The sequence below is a fragment of the Electrophorus electricus genome, chromosome 14 (genome assembly GCF_041902795.1).
Source record: "Electrophorus electricus isolate QZ-2024a chromosome 14, ASM4190279v1, whole genome shotgun sequence".
Classification (NCBI taxonomy): domain Eukaryota; kingdom Metazoa; phylum Chordata; class Actinopteri; order Gymnotiformes; family Gymnotidae; genus Electrophorus; species Electrophorus electricus.
Window position 1 is genome coordinate 9,206,087 of NC_137510.1, and position 23,254 is coordinate 9,229,340.

Consider the following 23,254-nt stretch of genomic DNA (forward strand, 5'->3'; position numbering starts at 1 on the left):
GTTGAACAAAAATTATAAAAATTTAGTTGAACAAAAATTATAAAAATGATAAAAACAATTATTACTCTAGTTTTAGGTTTATTTTTCTACTTTAGTTTTTTGATTCTACATTTACAAGGTGAGATAAATTTCACACAGAAGACTAGTGCTAATTTTATCTTGCTAGCTAAGTACATTTACAAAATTCAAATAGTTTTTTTGGTTAACTTGGGGTGCATTTTTATTTAATTTTATGTTGTCAAGCAAAGGCCAGTATGTGCAAAATATGTATTTTCAATTTGTTGATAGCATAGTATCACTGGCAATATATTTTATACACTAAAATCAGAATTGGCTATCTCATTTAAGCTTTTGTTTAAATTTCATCTCTATATCTGAAGATGGTGCATCCAACCTCAATATCATAAATACAGCTTTTCTGATATTTACAACCCAAGTACAGAAAAATACACAGAATATACCAGTCAAAAGAAGGCTTTTTTCAGAAATATTTTAGGGATTGGCAGTGTAACTCCAGCACCCAACAACAGCTGTGAAACATGTTAAACTATTAAATTATTAAAACATGGTCCTGATCAAACACAATCAAGCCCCATCCAATTAAAACATGGTCCTGATCAAACACAAATCAAGCCCCATCCTAGTAAAACATGGTCCTGATCAAACACAATCAAGCCCCATCCTATTAAAACATGGCCCTGATCAAACACAAATCAAGCCCCATCCTATTTAAACTTGGTACTGATCAAACATAATCAAGCCCCATCCTATTAAAACATGATGAAGCTGGGTGCTGTCCAATACTGTTAAAATACGACAAAAAAAACCAAAACTGTGTCTTGTTCAAATGTGATGAAGCCTGATCCTGTTAAAGCATGATCAAGCCCTGGGTCCTGATCAAGCCCTGGCTCCTGATCAAGCCCCTGGTCCTGATCAAGTCCCTGTCCTGATCAAGCCGAGGGTCCTGATCAAGCCCCAGGTTATGCTTTCTCTTTGGCATTAGCCCTGCTAGCTTCTTAAAACAAGCTTGGTGCTGTAGTGGATCGAAACCGTGCAAGCACTATCTGACTCCTCTCTTCCTCGACTTCAGTCTCAGTCATGACCTCTCAGCCTCGACTGCAGTGCAAGGATGCACTTTGAGATTCACTCTCAGCAGCTCAGAATAATGATTACCAAATTAGCAAAGCATCAAAGTCTATGAAGCACACATGCTTCTGGACCTCTGATGGGCCTTTGTTATTCTTGATGTGTTTCATTATATGGACACTTTTTAAAAAAATTGAATGAATAATATTTGAAATGTGCATATCAAAACAAATCAAATGAGATAGAGTGGTTAACAAACACAGGGGTGGGAATAGCAGTGGTGGAATAATGTGATAGGCTATGGCGGGGAACGGATAGCAGTGGTGGAATTGTGGGGGTGGCAGGGAATGAACAGTGAGAGTGGAAAAGCATTAGAAAGTCTGACAGGGTAGAAGGGTAAAGTATTAGCTGCTTAGCCTAGGTGCTTGGGAAGGTCTCTGGGGAGGGTCACTGCAGTATCAGGCCCTACCAAGCCCTGACTGCTGATAGACAGCTCATCTGGACTAGGTGGACTGAGTTGATTAGAGTGTCTCCGATCAGGTACGGCAGAAACTGGAAGTGAGATAGAGGACGATGGAATTCAGGCTGGGTTTAAAAAAAACCCAAGCACTAAAAAACCCTTCATCTTCTTTCGCTTTGCACTCTATTTAGAAAGACAATCGAGCACATCCCACCCACAGTGCTGCTGAATGGTCATGTTCTAAGGTAACCCTTATTTTTCTTTGAATAAAGGACCAACAGTGCCTTTAGCCTAACCTTCAGACTTGCGTTATTAGCCAAATTCAGGGTCAACCCACCCATGGCCATCCTCTGGTTCAAGGGGCAACACCATGGTTATGACCTGTACCGAACACGAGGGGGTTTACCTTAGCACCCTCTTTCCCTGCTGCTCCGGGAAGTCCCTGCTCCCCAGGGGGGCCTGGAGGTCCTGGGTGTCCTCTCTCACCAATGGGCCCAGTTTCTCCAGTTGGACCCTGTGAGCACACCACAATTACATGTGAGCTGTCATAATACACTGCATCAAACCCTAGATGACCTAACACATATATCAAACAGCACACAAGAGGTAAAATCCTACCTGAGGGCCAACTACACCTCCAGGGCCAGGTGGACCTGTTTTGCCTTGGAAACCCTGAGGACAAAGTTAAAGTCTTTTCAAGCAGAAATAAACCCTGATTAATCACAGTAAAGCCTGAGTGGGAATGGCTCTCACTAAAAAATCATATGATGGTGTTTCCTTCCGATAGGCTATACATAGGTACACAGCACTCAAATCTTATCATGTTACACATGCATGTAAAATGAAGGCTAAGCAAAAAATAATAAAGAAAATACAGCTAAAATGTGTTAAATGTCTAAAGGATCTTTTAATTTCTTTTTTATTAACACCAGTTAACATTGTATAATGTGCATTTTAATTTAAAATTAAAAATAAATGCTACATTATGTAGACATTTACAGACACTTTACTTACTGAGGGTCCTCGTCATTGCTTTTGTATTCTGATTTGCGATTCATGCTTATGTTGCATTTTCATACACATGTGAGAAATATCCAGTGATTAAAATATGCATAAAAACACATGCATCACCAATCATGACACAGTCATGTGAGTGATCACATGACCCTGAGGTCACTCACATGACCCTGAGTTCAAGCATCATCCCACTAGTGGATCTCTAGGCTTGGCTGTAATAGTAAGGTTAGCAGAGCAAAAAAACCCAAAAAACAACAAAGCAGCAGGTGCAGGTGAAACACTAGAGAGCACAATATCTGGGAAGCTACCACTAACCAGACACATCTCAGAGGTCTATTGCACAGAACTGAACGATCCATAAAGCACAGGCAAGTCAGTAGTCTAGTGCAAGGAACTAAACAACTGTCATGACCAAATATCAGCTTGAAATGAGACAGATCATTTTACTGAGAAATATTTTTATGCTGATATAAATCTAAGGTCGATGATCTAAGGTGTTTGAAACTGAACTAGCAAACCATACAGCAATTTGTTTATTTTTACATGTTACTAGGAGGAAATAAATATAACTGCACTGCGTTTTCAGAAGCATTTGCTTATTTACAAAAGAGTGCTGCGCAGATCGTGGTCCATAAGGATCAGAACCTTTACTGCCTTTATCCAGTAGTCACGTGTGATTATACAGTGGCCAGTGAGTTGATCTAATTACACATAAGATGGGTTTAGTTCCGAGCCAATAGCACCAATGCCACAGACATGCTTTACTGGCATTCTATATGTCCTTAGAGGCAACTGCACCAGTACCACAAATGTAGCTGTAGCAGTTGTGGACTTTATGTGTGGGAGAAATAGATGTGTTTTTCTGCACTGTCCCAGTCCAAGGAATGACTGCGACTAGAAAGGCCTTTTGGTTTGGTTTTTGTGCACCGCAGCAGCATACAATTTTGAATGACAGCAGAGGGCTGTAAATGTGAGTGCATAATCTGAGATCCAGGGACTGTTTACACTAGAGGATTAAATGTGGATTCGACTCTGCTTCTTCACTTCCCTCTTTTTATTTGTATTTGGGGTTTTCTCTGTTTGGGGTTGTACAGAGAACATGTTAACTAGGACATTACATGATTATATGCAAATGAGTTAGACTAGGGGCACTGCTGTAACAATTCATGCTTAGCACTTCAAAAGATTGCCTATCGTTTTGATGCTTGTAAATCTGCACAGGAATGGCACTTTGATCAGTTGCTAAAGTCTCCTCATTGGCATCTCAACTACAAAGAGTATGATAAGCTGTGGATGCTCCACTGGTGAATATCTCTCTGATAAATCAGGTGTCATAAAATCATAATGAAGCTTATTGAATAGGTAATGAGTCAGCAGACTTGAGTGGAGACAGAGAGTGAGAGAAAGAGTAAGAGGCAGCGCGGTGCCTTGTGGCCATTCAATGAAGTAGCCCCGCTTTTCCTAGCATTTTATTGGCTTTTTTTCTAGCATTTTATTGGCTCCAGTGGAAACCACAGAGTGCTTAGCTGAAGCCAAAGCTGCTGTTTGTGCACTGGCTGAGCAGCTTGGCTCAGATTACCTACCACTCTCTGTGGTGCATGTTCGTCTATATCTCTGGTGATTTGAGTGGACAGGCATAGGAGGTTGCTGTATGCTGTGATCCATCCCATTCACAGCTGTCTAAATAGAGTGTGTTTTTGAAAAAGATGGGCACAGAACTGCACAGGTCAGTGTTTTCCAGTGCTGTAATGACCTGATTCAACTAGATAATTAACTGATGAATTGCATCAGGTGGGCTGAAACACTCAACATCGCAGTGCTATGGCCCTCCAGGGATAGGCGTTGAGGCAGGGAAAATAGATGAACTGATACGGCTGAACCGATTCTCTCCCTGGCCGTGTTTGGCACATGCTCTCCTGGACCAAACTGGTAGCTGGATCAGCTGCAGGAGTTCATCACTCTAAAGTGTCTTTAAAGTGACAGATAGACACCTCTTCCAAATGGAACTGCTAGGCAGCTATTAATACATCTGACCAGATCAGGGAAACTTCCATAAATCCCATAGCCCAACATCTACACACTGGAACAGTTGTGGGTGTGTGTGTATGTTTGTGTCCATGTGTGGATTGGCAATCATTCGGGCCCCGGCCTTCGCTAACACGCGTAGACTCTCAGAGACACAGCCCTCCAGGTGATGGAGACCAGGTGTAGACAGGGGAAAACTCTTGCCCCGTACTCCCACACCTGGCCGGAAGTGTCTGTTAGAGTCCCCTGGCCTGTTATGCCCATGTCAGCAACAGCCCAGAGTCACACACGGGAGGTAGCACTCACCGTCTCCCCCCGCTGGCCAGGGTGACCAGGTAACCCATCCTTTCCAGGTGGTCCCTAGAGACACCCAGAGTTGCAGGTGACTTTATGTCTTAATGACAGCAACTGATATAACACTATGTTTCATCATGATTAAAATCACTTCACTTTTACTCTATTATCCAAGTACACTAGATCCAAGTACATTACAAAAGGAATTTGACTTGCTGGAAGTGATGCTCACACACAAAGGTAATATGTAATATAGAATAAATATAGTAAGCAAATGAATACAATACATAGTAAATACATGTTACAAAAAGGTACCTATCATATGTACAATGTTTCATGTCTTCACATTTATAAATGGCAGGTACTTACAGGGGGGCCCTTTGGCCCTGGGAAACCCACAGGGCCCTGGGGTCCTTGAGGTCCCTAGAACAGACAAGACAAATTCAGATATAGCAATGAGAAGTACACTTTATCCTCTAAGTTAAGACTTCACTGTCATACGCTGGTGAAAAAAGCCAGATTTATGGATAGCCAACTCTTCAATAACATGCAGTTATGTGGCAGTGTTCTTCCAAACTCCTTTTTGAGGGTCAAAGCACTCCACAGTTTAGTGCTTTCCCAGAAATGACATAACCAATTCAACTCTAATGCAAACAAATCAGTTCACAAAGCTGAGTAGTTGAATCAAGTGTTATGTCTAGAAAAACATTGAACTGTGTACAGCCCTGCTGTGCAGTATAAGGTGCAGGACATCCCCTGGGCTGGGACTGGACCTCAGCAGTCCAGCAAAGCAGCCGTGCGAAGGGGAAGGAATTAGGGCTAGCTCACTAATGGCTCGAGGTGGACACCCAAGGTCACTATCATTACACTGCTCTATGTGGCCAATGTAGATGAAATGCAAATTTGGCAATTAGCCCAATCCGCCTACACTGCACTGTACTGTTTTGATAATGGAAATGTACAGCCTAACAGCACTTTAATTAAAACTCCATGCAGCGTGCCACAGGCATGACCTTGCATCTCGATTAGAGGGCCATTCACACACAGTCTTTTACGCACTGTAGAAAGGTGCATGAATGACAACACAATAATAACACAGAACAGTTTTAAACAATGCTGGCAAAGTGGTACTTGCAGGATGGAACTAATTATATGCAAGGAAAACATGATGTATGATTAGAGGGCTAAATAAAGATATATTATAGAGGACTATTTTTTATACATCGAATATTATGAAATAAGTCAATGTATTTGTATAGGCATGCAAAAAAAAAAAACCCAGAAAAAACAAAAAACAAACAAACAAAAAAAAAACCCAGTGCTTTAGCAGTTACAGACTGTCAGAACATGAAGGCCAAAATGAACAGTATAAATTCAAAAACAGAACAGCAGAGAGAGGAAAAAAAAAAAATGTGAAGAGAAACGATAAGCAGAAGCTGTAAAACAGTAGCTGTGCCAGTGCCCTGAGAGCACCAGGTACTGGCCTGCTGCTCAGAAGCTTGTGTGAATAACCCCTCTTTCCTTCTACCCAGCAAAACCTTCATGCTGTGTGAAATAAACTTTGACTTTTGAATAGAAAAGTACTGAGTGGAAATGTTATTCATAGTTCCTCAAGATCTGCTTTTAATCACCTACAGTGGAGTTGTGTTTGTAAACTCAAAGCTATTATCAGCAATATGAGGAAACCAACTGTGAAGACCGCACAGTTCTGCAAAAATAATAAGGGGCTGACAGGGACAATTTGTCCTTTTCTAAATAGGAATCGAGTCCTACACCATACTTGTTCAGGTGCCTGGCTGAAATCTGGCCACAAGATAAGGTAACAGGGAAGCCATGCTCAGCTGAGGCCAGCTCCAATGCCCCCCAGACCTGCAGCAAACATGCTGTCTCTCACAACGTGAAATGCTGAATCAGAAATTAACACTTACTCTCTCTCCAGGTGGGCCAGGTGGACCGTCATTACCCGAAGTGCCCTAAGAGAATACATGATAGAGAGAGAGACAGAAAGACAAGACAAGACAGCGAGAGAGAGACAGACCACAAGCAAAGAGAGACAGAGAAAAAACATGAAACTTTGTTCAAACAAATATCTGCACACATACAACACATATAACACATTTGGTAACTGAGCATGTGGCTACCTTAGGACCTGGCTTTCCAGTCGGACCTCTGGCACCCCGAGCCCCACGTGGCCCCTTGAGTTCATAAAACACAAACATAAACACACACAGGGATCAGTGCCTGTAGAAATACAGCTTTGCACACACTCAGGAAAGCCATCATTTAGGATTTTATACAGTGGGTTTCTCCAGTGCAGCCTGAAGGAGAGCGTACCGTTGGACCTCTCTGCCCCCTTGGACCGGATTTCCCTGCGACGCCCTTGCAAAAACAAGAACAAGAGAAAACAAATTAGCATATACAAAATAATTGGCTGGTGCAGACATGGACAGTTTGACTGGTAAAGCCAGGTAAAGCCAGTTAGTATTCTATCATACATTCACACACATGCACACACACACACACACACACACACACACACACACACACACACACACCTGTACACACTTGTAGAAACATACATAAAATCACACACACACACTGCTGTTCACAAAACACACACACACACACACACAAGCACAAATACAGAGAAACGCACACAGCATCAGCCACCTGCTTTCTTAAACAGACGGTGGCAGTTTTATGTGGTACTTCATTGGACCTCCTATCACTGTGAGGAATGTATTTTTTTATCTTTGGCATTTTATTAATAGTCTTCAGTTTAACATCATTGACAGTGATGATTAAGAAGATTAACATCATTGACATCTTTTTTTGTTGGTAAAATCACAAACAAAAACAAATCCTGTTTTGTTTTATTCTTCCAAGCTAGAATGCTCATTGGGATGAAATCTTAAAAAAAATCCATTAATTCATTAGCTTCAAGTCTGCTGTAATTCAGTTGCCTGCTGTAATAAAGGGCACAGTGTATGTGGCCGTGGAATGCCATCCACTGGCCGTGTGTAAACACTGCATATGATCTGGCTAGGCACTAGGCCTCTTGCACATTTGTATTCCGAGCAGGTCTGAAGGACGCCTCTGCTATGAGATGCGGGGACGAGCGAACGTGCAAGCCTGTGTCAGCCCCTGACCTTTGACCCCGACTGATCATTAGCTTCTTGGCCTGTTTTTACTCAGAGGGTGTGAAGGTGCTGTGAAGGCCAGTGATGGTTGACCAATCACTGCGACCTGTCAATGTTCTCAGCCCATCGATCTCTGCCTGTGTTTTCTCACTAAACCCTCATACGAGTCCCTTCATAATGGGGCTCTATTATCTCCTTTTGTGTTTGGTTATGGTGCAGTGCAGAGCTACACAATCCATCTCACCCTGGTTCCTTTCTCTCCGTTAGCTCCTGGGAATCCGGGAAAACCAGTCGAACCCTGCAGATCAAAGCAGAAGACTCTTGAGGGGAAGAGAAGCATGGTGGAGGTGCATGCTGATCAGGGTGCAGAACCAGGGAGCTTCCTCCTGCTCTCCTGCCCTGCGCCAGCCATGCACATTAGCACTCAGCACCCTGCTTCAGATCAGGGACACGCAGAGGGGCTAACTACACCACAGCTACACTAGGGGTCTAACTCAACAGCTGCCAGGGTTACACCCCTTCCTCCAAACACACACTCTAATGCTCTTTTATTACATGACTGGTTATTACAGCTCTGTGTGTGATATTCCAGCTGAACAAGTGTCACTATGAATAATACAGTATTATGTTATATTAGTAAACACATTGTTTAAATGGATTATAAATTTTTATTAAGTTTTTTTGTATTAAGCACGTGAACAACATTGCAATGCTAAAATGATAAAGAATCCAACATGAAGCAGAGGGGGAGGAAACGGATTTCTCTAGACAAACAGTGGAGCTGCATGATGCTCCCAGAAAAGGCAAAAAAGAAAAAAAAAAACCCACCAAACAAACAAACAAAAAAAACCCCACCTACTGAAGCAAACAACTCACACACACACTCATATGTTGCACACACACACACACACACACACACACACACACACACACACAAGAACACTCAGGCCTGGGCCTGTGCTATTGGGTTCTCTGCTGTTTTCCAGGGTGCAGTGAATTAAAAGCAGCTTACCCATGTCCCTCAGTCCTGTTGGCATTATAAGAAGCAAAGAAAGAAAATCAATACGCTGTTTTACAGCCTTGTCTGAGAGACGGCCTTCAGTGTTTACCCAGCGGAGGTGCGGCTCGCTTTGGCTGAGCTATCCCAGACACATGGGTTTGTTAGGGAAGTAGTGGGGCAGAAACACTGTCTCTATGATGGATGTTCTGCATCCTCTGTAAAAGACACCAGGGCTAGCCAGGGAACGATGATGGCCACAGTTCACTTCATGAAAATTCAAAAGTTTGTCGGCCAGCGCATGGTTTTCAGCACCTTGTGGGGGCGATGGAATACCAAACCATCCTGCGATCTCGTCCCCCTGCTGTGCACTGAGCTGGCTGACGAAAGCAGAAGATGATAGTGGGAACAGGAGCGGAGAGATGGGAATGAGGCGAGATTGCGGCAAATGACCTTCAGCCTCTGTCTCCGTTCATGATTCTGGGTTGGGGCTCATTCAGCAGCTAGGCTACTGCTGGTTCCCAGAGGGCTGAACTACAGGCCCCTTAAGATGAAACACAGCAAGGCTGGACATTATCTCCTGCCCTCCACAACCTCTCCACAGAGCTAGGTGACTGTCTTGTCTAGCTGTAGAGAATACTACTCTGCTCCGAGCTCAGATAAGCCTTTAAATGGCCTTCAGATTCTCCATCTTCACACAGGACTGGAATAACTTATATACTGTTAGTTTAGACCTTTGGAAAGGGTATCTGGAATGATATAAAACTGGGCATGCTATTTGGGATGTAACAACAGGCTCCAGTAGGTGCTAATTAATATTGGGTATTACATTCTAGAAGCACACTGAGGGATCTAGGATCACACAAAGGGTTCTTCACAAGGTTGCCTGTGCTAGCACCACAGAGACAGAAGACTAATGGACCTGCTGTGACCATGCCTGACTTACCTTCGGTCCCTGCCTTCCTGGGTAGCCCGGCAAGCCAGGAACACCCAATTTACCCTGCCGGAGAACAACAGCACAATCATTACCATTGTCATAGCTTTCAAAAAAGACAAGGTTACAGACATTCATTCATCTTTATGCTAGTGAGAATACATCACCATCCTCTGACCCCTGACTTAGCAGCTCAAAGTCAAATGTCTAATAAGATGAAGGTGAAGAAGGCTGTGAGCAGAACTCACCTTCTCTCCAGCCAGACCCATGGGGCCTGCTTCACCTGGAGGTCCCGCACGACCCTTAGGGCCCTCAGGACCATCCTCACCTCTGGGTCCAAACATGCCCAACTCACCCTGAACATACACACACACACACACACACACACACAGAAACTGGCATAAACAATTTCTGTCTCTCAACTCTGCTAAGAATAAGATATGATATAAGATATTTCCATATGCTTGTGGAAAAATATAATAACATTTGTGACATTGTATATTTAGAGCTATTTGATACAATAAGTATTTGATACTTATTGATTAATAATTTGATAGTGGACATGCAGCGATTCAGTTTTGTCATTAAAGTAATTAAGCAATTTATCATTGATTATTGATGTATTACTGTACTGACTGTATATATAACTAATAATACATATGTACTTGTATATATGTATATGTGTGTATATAACTATAAGGTTATGGTTTTTTTCCAGCTATTTTCTTCATTGACTTTTCCTAGCTGCATATTTAGTGACCAGCTGTCTAGCATGCTGTGTGGGATGTTTACCCTGTCTCCTTTGATACCCATGTCTCCTTTAAAGCCAGGGAAACCATCTTCCCCCTGACCAAGAAAAAGGACAAATTGCTAAGTTAATGACAGCGATACATGTGAATAAGCCTGATAACCAAACCAGTGTGTCTTTATGAAGTACTGGTAATCTTTGAGTTACTTTAATAACACACTGGTTTGTACTTCAGTAACTGCACATAGTAGCTTCTTATTGATAATAATCAGTACTTAAATTTTGATAACTGGAATATGGAGCATGCTGCCATCTGCAGGCAGTAATGGAGTAATGCAGCCTAAACTGAAGCAAAGTAGCTGAGCCTATTCTCACTTTCAAGGGAGCTGATGCAAGAATGAATGAATATACTGAATATATTTCTTAAGGCTAATCACAAAACATGCAAAGACCTTTATGATGCTGTCAATATTGTAATTTATACACTCAAATAAGTTCAGTGACACAGTTTATACACACAAACGCAGGCATACACGGGCACACACACACTTTAGGGATGACTGATGGAGTTTCTTTTTACTGCAGTTTCTTAATTCTGTACTGAAATTGACTTTGTCTTTTTGCCCGTAGCTCTTAACCACTATGGCAAGAGTAGATGGCATAATGATACAACACATATCAAGATTCTTGACTCATAACTTTAAAAGAAGACTCTCCCATGCTTGATCAAATGAAAAGGTCATTGGAGTTCTAAATTGATAATTGATAAATTTATAATGACTAAGTGTAGTAAATGTACATTGAGAACAACTGAATCACTTTTTTAAATGTCACTGAGCAGAAATGAATTTATTCATACTATGTCTCCTGTCTCTTTCTCTACTTTTCTCTCACTGTTTCTCCCCCTCCTCCCTCAACACACAGACACACACACACACACACACACACACACACACTTTCTTACTGTAACTTCAGGACTCAGTTTAAAAACACCTGTCATCTGCCCATGTGTGTATCTGTGAGTGTAATGCATTATGCAGTGTTGTGTATGCCAGACAGAGATATGCAAAATTCAATCTTTTGTGTCACTTGAGAAATCTGACTGATTCTTTATTTATGCACAACTACACAGAGCTAGATACCTACATGTGAAACAACAGGCCTGCAGCTGAAATTGTACAATGAATTATACACATCCACACACTTGCATCATTAACAGTATTGTGTTTGTCACAGCTCTCCAGGTACACCACACTCAATCCCAGAAGCACAGGAAAGGAAGATTAGGAATTGGGACTACACTTCCCAGACCTCCAGGCCCACCTGATATGTTCGAGTGGGATGGCTTGATTTTAAAGTTTCTTTTTTGTTTATCTAGATTTATATAGCTTTGTAGAGAATATTTGTGTATGTGTGTGTGTGTGTGTGTGTGTGTGTGTGTGTGTGCGCGTGTTTGTGTGCGTGTTTGTGTGTTTGCGGTTCGGAACGTCTGGTGCTGAATCATGGTCTAGGCTGGTTCAGAGTATCCATCCCTTTCAAATTTCACATGTAACAGTCACATTATTTCCTGCAAAGTCAAAATTGAGCCCAGCAACTTACAGACCAGGTATAGTCGTTAACAGCGAACATATCTGATCTGTTAGGGTTCGTTTAACATGCATGCTGCACTAACATCTGTGATGTATCCTATCAGATAAAAGCCACGCCTTCTCACCTTCTCTCCTTTGCCACCTTTCAGTCCCCGCACTCCGTCAGCGCCCTGTTTTAAAACAAAACACGTGGTCAGGCATCAGCGAGCATTTCAGCGAGCATTGCTGAACTTTCATCAGACATGAGGTGGCAGCGTACCTTCACCCCACGAGGTCCTGGGTAGCCAATGGGACCCTGAGGACCGGGCTGACCCTGGAGACAGTAGAGGAAAAGAGACACAGAGAGACAATTAATGCACGCTGCAGTTTGATGCAGTTACAAACACCCAGCATTAGCCACTGAGATGATATGGGCACGCAGCCATGGATGCGCTGACACTGGGCCAACAGAGCTAATCTGCATATTCCAGTACTGCAATCAGCAGGGGTTTTTTGCACTTAGTTATACAATAACACAATCAGTTCATTTTTTACACTTAAAGATTATTACATCAATCATAAAAGATGGAAATTGTATAAAAAATTTTAAAATCTTAAAAGTACATTTCCCCCTTTTTTCTTGTGGAAAAACACATGCCCTGAACAGTTATTCTGTTAATCAATAAATCACTCAGTGTGAGTGAGCTTTTCACAGTGAAATCTTACCAAGGCTCCTTTCTCTCCTGGGGGCCCCTCTTTACCTGGATGGCCCTTAAGGAACAAATTAAATAAATTAGAAAATAATTCAATTAAAGCATTGTTTGGCTGGGATTTACAAACACACACACACACACATGCGCGCACACACATGCACACACACGCACATACACATATGCAAGCACACACACGTACACACATTCTTCTTCTTTGAAGAAAGATGCTATTCTATTGGTTTTATAGCAGGCACTACCTCCAGGCTGTAGCATGGCTTCACTGCCTCACAAGGCCACGCATTAAAAAGAGCGGGAAAACAGAGCTCTGTAGTCTGACATAAAGCTGGGCCTCAGAAAAAATACAGCCTGCACACGTCTGCCATGTTCAGTCAAATATAAACCAGCAGTATGACTCTGCTTTATGCTGCAAAATGATAATGCCACTGATGTTACCATGTGCTTCACCTGTTATAGAATACTGCTGCTTATTCACTACAAACAAATGCCCTCAAAACGCACAATTTTAAAATAAATTTTTGAAGGAGTCTTTTTATCATCTTGGATGCTGCCATATAATCATTGTTTAACTGGCTTAGCATTAGGTGACATTAATAGGTATAGTGGTGGGTTGTAATTTGATCTCTCAACACATCATCACAGCAGCTGCTGTGAGTGCAGGGCAGGGATGGAGGGGCAGAGACAGCGTGCTGTGTGCATTGTGACAGGGAGCAGCACACTGCACCACACACGGCACAATGCTGATGCATGGCAGGTATGGACTTACAGGAGGTCCATCGGAGCCAGGTAACCCGGGCAAGCCAGGTCTCCCTTGGGGGCCCTGAAACAGGACAGAGTGAGTGAGTGAGTGACAGAGAGAGAGAGAGAGAGAGAGAGAGAGAGAGAGAGAGGGGTAAGAGTAGGTGAACTCAAGTATACATTTCCGTAGGAGTGTAGGTTTTTTATCTGAAAGTACAAAGCAAATATGTTGTAAATGATATAAAGGGTGCTGTGAGAGGACCTGATGTGAGTCTGAAACTTACTTTCTCCCCCGGCGGTCCAATAGAGCCCTGAGGTCCAGGCAGACCCTACAGGACACAGAGAACAGACAGAAATGTCTGAGGCTCAGAAACTAAATCATTAGCAGCAGTGTGCGTGTGTGTGTGTGTGTGTTGGGGTGGGGTGGAGAGGGAGACAGTGAGCAGCAGAATGGGCAACAGAGAAGGATGTTATAATAATGCCCTTACTGTGTTCTTCTTGTGTGTGTGTGTGTGTGGTGTGTGTGTGTGTGTGTGTGTGTGTGTGTGAGAGAGAGAGAGAGAGAGAGAGAGAGAGAGAGAGAGAGAGAGAGAGAGAGAGAGAGCTGGGGGGCAGAGAGAGCGAGAATGTTTGCATGCAGTAGTGTAATATTTGCATTGTGTGATTGAGAATGTGTGTATTGAGTCCAAGATTTGTGTGTTTACTGTGTGTGCGTGTGTGTGTGTATGTGTGTGTGTGTGTGTGAGTTCACTTGTAATCTGAGCCCAGTGCTGAGCTATGACCATCATTGGCCACATGAATAAGATGCTTTCAGTATCCTCATTCTCTCTCCCGGCTTAAAGACTGAGAGCTATTTCACTCTTCCTGTATACTGACACAGAGGCTGAATTTCTTTCATTCAGAAATGACAGGCAATTAGAGCAGACAGGGCAAACATTCCCTGGCTGCTTCACTAATGATGTGCACCAGACAGAAATTCACCAAAATGAATCTGTGAACACAACTAATAAAATTTGACAGAATAATCAGGCAGATTTTGTAGCAATTATTTCCACTAAAGAAATGCCATCTTCTATTGGGTTTTGATTATACACAATGGCTAAAATGGGCCTTCATGAAATTGTATTGACTATTAAATTCAATAAACAGATAATGAAATAAATAAATACATGTACATGAATTGTTACGCTTCCATGACAATGCCCTAATATGAAAACTGCATCTATATGATTTACAACAGTATTTAGATATTTTTGATTCTGCTGACAAGGCTGTACTAGTCATATATAAAGATGGTAGATTTACACCTGAAGGCCTTCTGGTTTACTCTGATTTACTCTGGTTTATTCTGGTGACTGTGGGCTACTCCTGCTCACCTGGGTACCTGGGATCCCCTGCTGACCTGGAGGTCCTGGTTCACCTTGAGGTCCCTAAAGAAAACACAGCTATATCAGTCTCAACAATTTTGAAGAATGCTTCAACAGTAAGCAATAACACCACTAAATGCGGAGAAAGGTTTCAAGGGATGCACTCAGCGGTCATTAGAAAAATTGTCAGCTTGACATGTTTATGCAGTCCTTGCACGTTGTGACACACTAGACCTCATCCTAATATATTAAGGTTTTTTTTTAATTGCTTTGATACTCATTAATTTGAGAGGCTTCATTGACAGATATGCCGTAAAACAGAGCCTCCAGTTTAGGTGCGTCTATGAGTGTAATATCAGGTAAAAGGACTGACCTTCATTAAAATGACTTTGTGAACAACTAGCAATTGCTGATGATGAGGTCAAGCTTAGTTAACAAATGACCAATGTAAACAGACAGGGCATAATGGTGGACTGGAAAAACACTGGCATGTGTCTGTTTTGTTATGGTATGTGAGGTCACATAAGTTTCACATGTCCATTGGAAGCAATGGTCTCACTTCAGCAGTGTGGGAAAACACAGTTCACCTTTGACCTCCAATGCCAGCTTTGCTAATGGCCTATCACAGATTCAAGCTAGCTATGCAGGTCAGCAAAACACAATATACATTAATATTAAGATTAACACTAACTAATTGTGCACATGATTTATTAGAGCCGTTATATCACAGCACCTAGCAGAGAGAAGGGATGAGAGTAGTCTCAGTCCTTACCATGTTTCCTTTGGGGCCATGTGGACCATCAACACCAGCCACACCCTGTGGAGAACCACAGTGTGAAAATTAGCACCAAACTATCAGAAACAGGTGCAAACAAAAACTAAAAAGCCAAATGTTCCAAAGCCTTACAGGCTGTCCTGGGGGTCCTGGGGGGCCTCTTGGACCGAGCAGGCCTCTTGGACCCTGAGGACAAACACAGGAAAAGGTTCTGATTTTAAACCTCATATTTGATTGAATAAAACGCAATAGGTAATTTTGGCTCCTAGCTTATGATACAATGTAACACATATTATCAACCAAAGACATCACTAGGATTCTTACGCTCTCGCCAGCCAATCCCCTTGGACCAATCTCTCCGTCCTCTCCCTGTAGATAGAGACAGAGACAGAGTCACACAATGGCAGGACAACAGCGTTGTGAAGTTATCAATTGGAATAATACTTACTCTCTGACCATCCTCTCCTGGTGCCCCGTGGGGACCCGCAGGGCCTGCCTCACCCTAGTACACACACACACACACACAGAGAGAGAGAGAGAGAGAGAGAGAGAGAGAGAGAGAGAGAGAGAGAGAGAGAGAGAGAGAGAGAGAAAGAAGTAGATAAGTTGTATAGTGAGTGGTATTGATTCATGTTGTCATCTGTGCCAACTGGGAACACCAGTTTCACCAGTCTCACCAGTCTCAGACTGATGGCAGAGACTGCTCTGTTAAACTGAACTAACTAGTTTCGGTCTTTGCAGTCCTTTATTTCTAAATCTTCATGTAAAAGCTGTTTTCCCTTCCTGCTGACACTTGACTAAATGTTTTCAGTGCCAGAAATCCATTTGCACAACAGAGGAACAATTTATCATGATTACAGAACTTGTTATTGCTAACGTTGTGATAAATGTTCATGACAGAGAAGTTCGCACACTACATAATCATCTTTCCTAGTAAAGTATGACTAAATGATCACGACAGATAATGTCCTTGCATGCATTCTCCATACATTTGTTTAAGACACCAGCAGATATGGATTTATTGTGGTATTTTGTCTTGACCTCTGCAGTGCCATAAATCAACCATCCAAATTAATAATGCATTCTCCTCCCTTTACCATATAGTAAACAGCTTTTAGGAAGATTCTACAGAATTAAACAGATAATAATAATAATAATAATAATAATAATAATAATAATAAAATAAGCCAAACTTATGGTTAAAGATCCTAGTTTAAAAGTGTGCCTATGGTGAGTGGATTGTGTTCTGCACTGATCTAAACAATAAGGTCCTCCCAACATTGAAATCTCAATCTATACTTACAATCTTCAATTCAGCACTTGACATTTCATGCCATCTTAGTATAAACTGGCAGGCTGGCAATGTCGAGTCCATAATCTGACAAAAACATTATTCTGAGTCCTATGGCTATGGGAAATCGCATTGAACTGCCATTGACTTCCCGCACCAAATGCTTTTCCTGAACCCGTTACCAGGATGGACTGTGATGCTTATGCAAACCCCAGACATGCAGCCTCTCTGTCTGTGTTCAGTGTGATCATAAAGAGCAGGACCTGTTGTTCATCTCTAACACAGACATGGGATGCTAGGCTAAATAAAAACATCATTAGCTTTGTGGTTTTAAGCCAAAGCTTTCAGAGAATAGCCCTACACTAAGGTTTGTATTTAAGTGTGAAATGGTGCTTTGTGTCAGCTGTGACAGGTTAAGGACAAAAGTTTACTTTTTTTGAGATTTACTTACAATTATGATAAAATACCACTTGAGTAATTTAGAATTTAAGGCCTTGCTCAGGGATCCAACAGTGACAATGGGGCTTAAACTAGCAATGGTCCAATTACTAGTCAAGTGCCATAACCACTGAGCTACCACTATCTGAACAAGCCCCTCTCAAGATTCCTAAGTGTGTGGTCACATTAAAGGGTTTGTATCTATTCTGGCATGCTTCTCTTGAGCTAGAGTGTGTCTCTAATACTGTGGGACAATAGCTCAACTCACCCTATGTCCCTTCTCTCCAGGGAGACCAGGAAGGCCATCGAACCCTCTGTCACCCTACATAGCAGTCAAGGTTAAAATGTCAACAATAGCAACAAAAAACTTACACTTTGTTCTAGACTTTACTAACATCTGGTGTAAACATTTTTCTGCCCACTCAAAAAGTAGTGGCATTTTGGAACATTTCCATCAGAATTCAATATGCCGCAATGCATTTTAAATGCATAACATTCCCGTATAGGAGAGAATAGGGAGATTGCTCTGTTATAGCAACTCATACCTTGGATCCGGCCTCTCCTGGCATTCCACGGGCTCCATCTGCTCCTGCACGACCCTTTCACACATATTAAACATGGCATTACTACCAAAAGCCAGGTTCCACAAAAGCATTAGAACACACAGATCATCATTGATCGGTAGACCGAGTATCACATTGAATACTGTACCTCTAACTAAAGATGATCTTAACGCTTTGGGAAACAGGGCACAGAATTTTTACATTTTATAGGTATAATACTTTATCGAAAAGGAAAACTCACTAGATCATGGGTGTGGCTTAGAATGGTACTCAACGCTAAACCAAAATCATGCAAATCCATTTGAGACAAAGAAGCAAGCAAATAAAATGAAACTGCAATAGAAAGACAGAACTCAATCTGTGTGATTCTTATGATTCAAAACACTAAATAACTCAAAATAACAAATTCCTTTTTCCATGTGTCACTGATATATTTTGTACATCACAACTGACAAAAGATTTTTAAGTACTATAAAGGAAAATCAGCACTTCTTTTTAGTGTTTTACACCTTTAGTGTTTTACATGTGTTTAGTGTGTTACATGTGTTTAGTGTTTTACACGTCTAGTTTTTTCCCATATTTAGTGTTTACACATTTAGATGGTTTCTGGAAAGAGTGGAAGGTTGTTGGAAGATCAGATAAATGAGGCCCACTGCATTCATGTTATGAGTAAGAATGTTGAAGCACCTGAGGAAAAGCCAGGTAAGCGGTTTGACTAAGCTCTCACCTATGAGGTTAGATTTTTCTTTTTTGACGGCACCAATGTGAGGGTACCACAGAGTTACTCACTCTCTTTCCAGACTGCCCCACTTGTCCTGGTGGTCCTTGGACACCCCTCGGACCCTGTGGAGGACAGGAGACAGCAGAACACAGAATGAGAAAGATGTCTCCGTACAGCAGCAGTAGGTGTGGATGGTTATCCAACAGTGTCTGACCTGAGGACCCGGATCTCCAGCTTCACCCTTCAGACCAGCAGAGCCAGGAAGTCCCTGATTTATAGAGAGTGGAAGAGAGAGAGAGAGAGAGAGAGAGAGAGAGAGAGAGAGAGAGAGAGAGAGAGAGAGAGACACAGAGAGAGAGAGAGAGAGAGAGAGAGAGAAAGAGTCACACAATAGAGCATTGTACATGAATGTACTGTACTGAAAGAATGTACTATACTGTAACAGTAGGTGGCAGTCTTTCACAGTTTCTAAACTTGCTTCTATTGTTGCCTTTTATCAAGCATCTAGCTGACTATAAATGTTTTAGGATTTTAAAAACATTAAATCATTATTACAGTAGGTCTCCGAGATCAGATGTGGTACTTGGCTGTGCAATGGTGGCTTTGTGATCAAACTGATTTCGTATGAACTATAAAAAAGAATAGTTCAAGAGGATGTACCCTGCACGTGGTACAGCTGTGTGCTACTCTAATGGGATTTAGTAAAACTATTGTTTTTGTAAATTGAATGTGGTTTTGGAGAAGAAGTGAGTGGTACCAAGCTCTCTACCTCAGTGTACCCTAACCCTAAATACTGTGTACATTTTCACATATCCCCCAAGTTAGGTGTGTACTCTCTAGCTCCCTCATGTGGCAAGCAGTGCAACAGCATTGCTGCAGCTATAACAGCCGCAGACATCAAAGGTCCTGCATGGCTGCATGAAACTCACAATGACACCAGCCAATTTGGTGTTAGCTAAGGCGATACCAGCACACCTGCACCCTATAGTAAGAAGACATGCATTCTCTGGCCTGTCTCCCAGATGGTGGAATGAACTTTCACTGGCTGTCCAGACAGCAGAGTCCCTTGCAAACTTCAAATGCAGACTGAAGACTATCTATTAAAATCTGGAATATTTTAATGTCCATTGATCCTGTACCTATGTTGAATAACTGAAACTCTAGTACGTATTGTGTGGTATTGTTTGTTATTGTACTTATTGTTGTCTGATATAGAGCTCATGCTTATTTTGCACTTCTTCTAGGTATCAGCATTAATTGCTGTATTTCAGCAATATTCTAGTTCATTGGTATCTTGATCTCTAACCTACTGTACTGTCTAGGATGCATTCTATGAGTAGATGACAAAGCACTTTTGTAAGTCACTCTGGATAAGAATGTCTGCTAAATGCCAAAAAAATGTAAATGTAATGTAAATGTAAGAGGACATAAGTAGACGAACGTGGCAGTTAACAGACAGTACTTCACACATACTTCCCACTACACACAGCTAATCATTCTAAACACACAGCTAAAGCTTTTAAACTTTGCTGTGTTTAGCTGGGTCTGGCCTTGTGCAAAAGTACACCAGTTCACACACAATTTACATGGCTCACTTTGATCTTTTTTTTTTTTTTTTCTTGAACATGCAGGCTAATGTTTACACCACTTTCAGCAGGTGGTCATTTGTTGCTGGAAGAAGCAGGTGTCCAGACAGAGAGAAGTGTGGTTGGGTCACTAGCTACTGGCCCGGGATTCAAAATCCTGCCTCTATCTAATGTCATTGACATCACAGAGCTGTGCCCACTGCACAGAGGAACTTAGATACATTGTGCAAGGCAGGGATATAAATATACACAAATATACACACAGGAAAGCTCTACTGCAGGCTCTTAGACTGGTAAGTCGAGGTTTGGGATAAAAGTTAACATGACTACACAGGTACAGTGTGGGGGTATCAGATAGAGCGGTTTGGGGTAGTCTCTGTCAGTAGCCAGTCCAATAGTAATGCGCATGACTGTCATAACTGGGAATCCACTAACTGCAAAAATAATCTGGAAATTTCTATGATTATTCCAGGATAAACATGATCACTGTGAAGGTCTTGGAGAAATGCACAAAAGAATCTCTGCTATTAGCTGGACAGATATTTTAGGATGTGAATACAGGGCCATTGAATACTGGTGCCCTGGTGTAGAGAGGGAAAATGCTCTCTGCTGCTGGTAGGCCTAGGAAGAGGGGTGGGGACTCACCACGGGGCCGGAGCGTCCTGTAAGACCCATGGGCCCTGGGGGGCCTCTCATAGCAAGCTGTGGAGAGGAAGTTAGAATAGTTAGAGTCAATGTGCATTTAATAACCCCCTCCAAAAAAAAAAACAAACAAAAAAAAACCCCCCACCCCATAAAACACAAACACAAGCACACAAACCAAAACATTATACATGCGTACAATAAACAACATATATAAACAACTCCAAATATACTTTACTATAGTTATTATTAGACAGAATGCTATTGCTACTGAGTGTATGTGTGTGAAAGAAAGAGAGAGAGAGAGACAGAGAGAGCAAGTGAGCGAGCATGTGTGTGTGGGTGGGGGAATGAGGTTTCCCCTCATACAGTTCTGTGAAACTCAAGGCTGGACCCTCAGTGGTCTCTGCTAACCTCTGACACCTGTTGGCCAGCCCACCTGTAGGTCATCAACCTTTCTTCTATTTTCACCATGCTGTGTTAGTGTCAATCACCTGGTCCCCTCACCAATGCTCATTTTAGCAAAAACAAGACCCGCCTCCTCACTTCCCTGTAACGTTTAAGTGAATGGCCGTGGTGGCAGCTGTAAAAACTCTGGGCCGATTTGGCCCCAGTCCTGCCCCCACTTCACTCACCCTGGCCTGGGAGAGGATAGCCTGGGCCTGGGCCTCCTGAGCTGACACCACAGGACCCTTCTCACCATCACCACCAAAACGGAACTGAAACACCACACACACAAACACACACACACACACACACACACACACACACACACACACACATGCATGCCCATAAATTGTAAGCATATGTATACTTTTGGAGAATAGCAATCTCGTCAGGAATGACAGTGATAAGGAGGGTTTACCGGCAGCATCAACATGGTACCAGGAGGACCTGGCAACCCGTCAGCTCCAGGTAGACCAGGACGTCCTGGAGGACCCTGGTGGGTAGAGGGAGAGAGAAAGAGAGATAAAACAATTGTTTTAAAATCTGCAAGGATATTACTTATTGGTTGAGTCATGTCTTAGCACATGGGCTTTTTAGATCCTAGATGGGTTCTTCCTCCACTTCATTTACATATATTCCATCTTTTCTTCACTTTTCTTGTAGTGACATACTGATGTAACAAACATAGGACACTAATAGTTCTGGCATCATTAATCCAGGCCACAAGAAAATGAGCCTGAGAAGGATGCCATTTGAAAGTTCAGTGTGCACTAATCTTACATTTCTCAGCAAATGTCAACAAACCCACATGTTGGATGTGAGGTAACTCGGAGGACTCTAGACAACTGTCAACTGGAGAATGCTGCCTTGCTGGGGTGTGGGCTAGATTTAGAACATGGAAGTACTGTGTACTTTAAACTGTGACCTGTAGTCAAATGACCGAGAACACAAGCTCCTTCCATATTACCAGTAGTAACTGCAGCATAAAGAATTGCGTGCATTTTGATGTATACTTTCTTTCATAACTCTTCTATGGTTTTGTTGAGCTGGTTTCATGGCTGCACCATGATATGACCGACAGAGGTATTTGCATTCTCTGTATACACTATTCATTTAGAGCTCGTCTTCTAAAACCCACAAAGTCCACAATCCAAAGATAACACTAACCTGACAGTCGGAGCGATGTTCAGTTCTACACGTTTCGAAAGCAGTGCCAAGCAAACAGGCAGAGAGTGTGCTGTTTGATAAACAATTTACCCCACAATTTGTCTCAGTGTGGACAGCTAGGTGCAAGTCATTCCTCACAAACAGTTGATGTAGAAACAAAGATTAAGCGAATGTCCATCCAGGAAGACTGAGTTGTCTGCCTGAGGTGTTAACATGACAGACAGTTATTTGCCTGACATAAAGAAGTGTTTTTCACAAAAGGCTGTATTGCTAAGCTTGACAGTGACTGCCATTTTGGTTACCAAAATCCAGGGATGGAGAGTATAAGTGTGGATCATTATTCATCAACCTGATGTGCAGTTTACTGTATGCATATAAAAACAAATCAACACAAGCAAGACAAAACAAAACAAACAAAACAAGATGAAAACACTGAATTTAGAGTCTTAAACTGAGTGTCTTGAATTGTATTTTTTTTTATTTGTATTTTGAATTTAGAGAGTCTTGAATTTAGAGAGT

The 23,254-nt window shown here is 42.0% G+C and overlaps 1 protein-coding gene across 6 annotated transcripts in view; it reads right to left on the bottom strand.

Annotated features, from left to right (window-relative positions):
* Positions 1 to 23,254, bottom strand: part of col11a1a (collagen, type XI, alpha 1a) — a 74,202-nt gene that overhangs the window by 23,934 nt on the left and 27,014 nt on the right. For all 6 annotated transcript variants that reach the window (XM_081696536.1, XM_081696533.1, XM_081696535.1 and 3 more), the window contains 28 exons: positions 21,987 to 22,061; positions 21,757 to 21,840; positions 21,125 to 21,181; positions 19,108 to 19,161; positions 18,962 to 19,015; positions 18,155 to 18,208; positions 17,878 to 17,931; positions 16,329 to 16,382; positions 16,205 to 16,249; positions 16,013 to 16,066; positions 15,878 to 15,922; positions 15,115 to 15,168; positions 14,023 to 14,067; positions 13,767 to 13,820; positions 12,996 to 13,040; positions 12,550 to 12,603; positions 12,416 to 12,460; positions 10,746 to 10,799; positions 10,202 to 10,309; positions 9,966 to 10,019; positions 8,267 to 8,320; positions 7,217 to 7,261; positions 7,024 to 7,077; positions 6,811 to 6,855; positions 5,252 to 5,305; positions 4,895 to 4,948; positions 2,165 to 2,218; positions 1,953 to 2,060 (listed from right to left, as the gene is read on the bottom strand). In XM_081696536.1, coding sequence (XP_081552662.1) covers positions 1,953 to 2,060; positions 2,165 to 2,218; positions 4,895 to 4,948; positions 5,252 to 5,305; positions 6,811 to 6,855; positions 7,024 to 7,077; positions 7,217 to 7,261; positions 8,267 to 8,320; positions 9,966 to 10,019; positions 10,202 to 10,309; positions 10,746 to 10,799; positions 12,416 to 12,460; positions 12,550 to 12,603; positions 12,996 to 13,040; positions 13,767 to 13,820; positions 14,023 to 14,067; positions 15,115 to 15,168; positions 15,878 to 15,922; positions 16,013 to 16,066; positions 16,205 to 16,249; positions 16,329 to 16,382; positions 17,878 to 17,931; positions 18,155 to 18,208; positions 18,962 to 19,015; positions 19,108 to 19,161; positions 21,125 to 21,181; positions 21,757 to 21,840; positions 21,987 to 22,061 — 1,611 coding nt within the window. The remainder of the gene's footprint in view (positions 1 to 1,952; positions 2,061 to 2,164; positions 2,219 to 4,894; positions 4,949 to 5,251; positions 5,306 to 6,810; positions 6,856 to 7,023; positions 7,078 to 7,216; positions 7,262 to 8,266; positions 8,321 to 9,965; positions 10,020 to 10,201; positions 10,310 to 10,745; positions 10,800 to 12,415; positions 12,461 to 12,549; positions 12,604 to 12,995; positions 13,041 to 13,766; positions 13,821 to 14,022; positions 14,068 to 15,114; positions 15,169 to 15,877; positions 15,923 to 16,012; positions 16,067 to 16,204; positions 16,250 to 16,328; positions 16,383 to 17,877; positions 17,932 to 18,154; positions 18,209 to 18,961; positions 19,016 to 19,107; positions 19,162 to 21,124; positions 21,182 to 21,756; positions 21,841 to 21,986; positions 22,062 to 23,254) is intronic.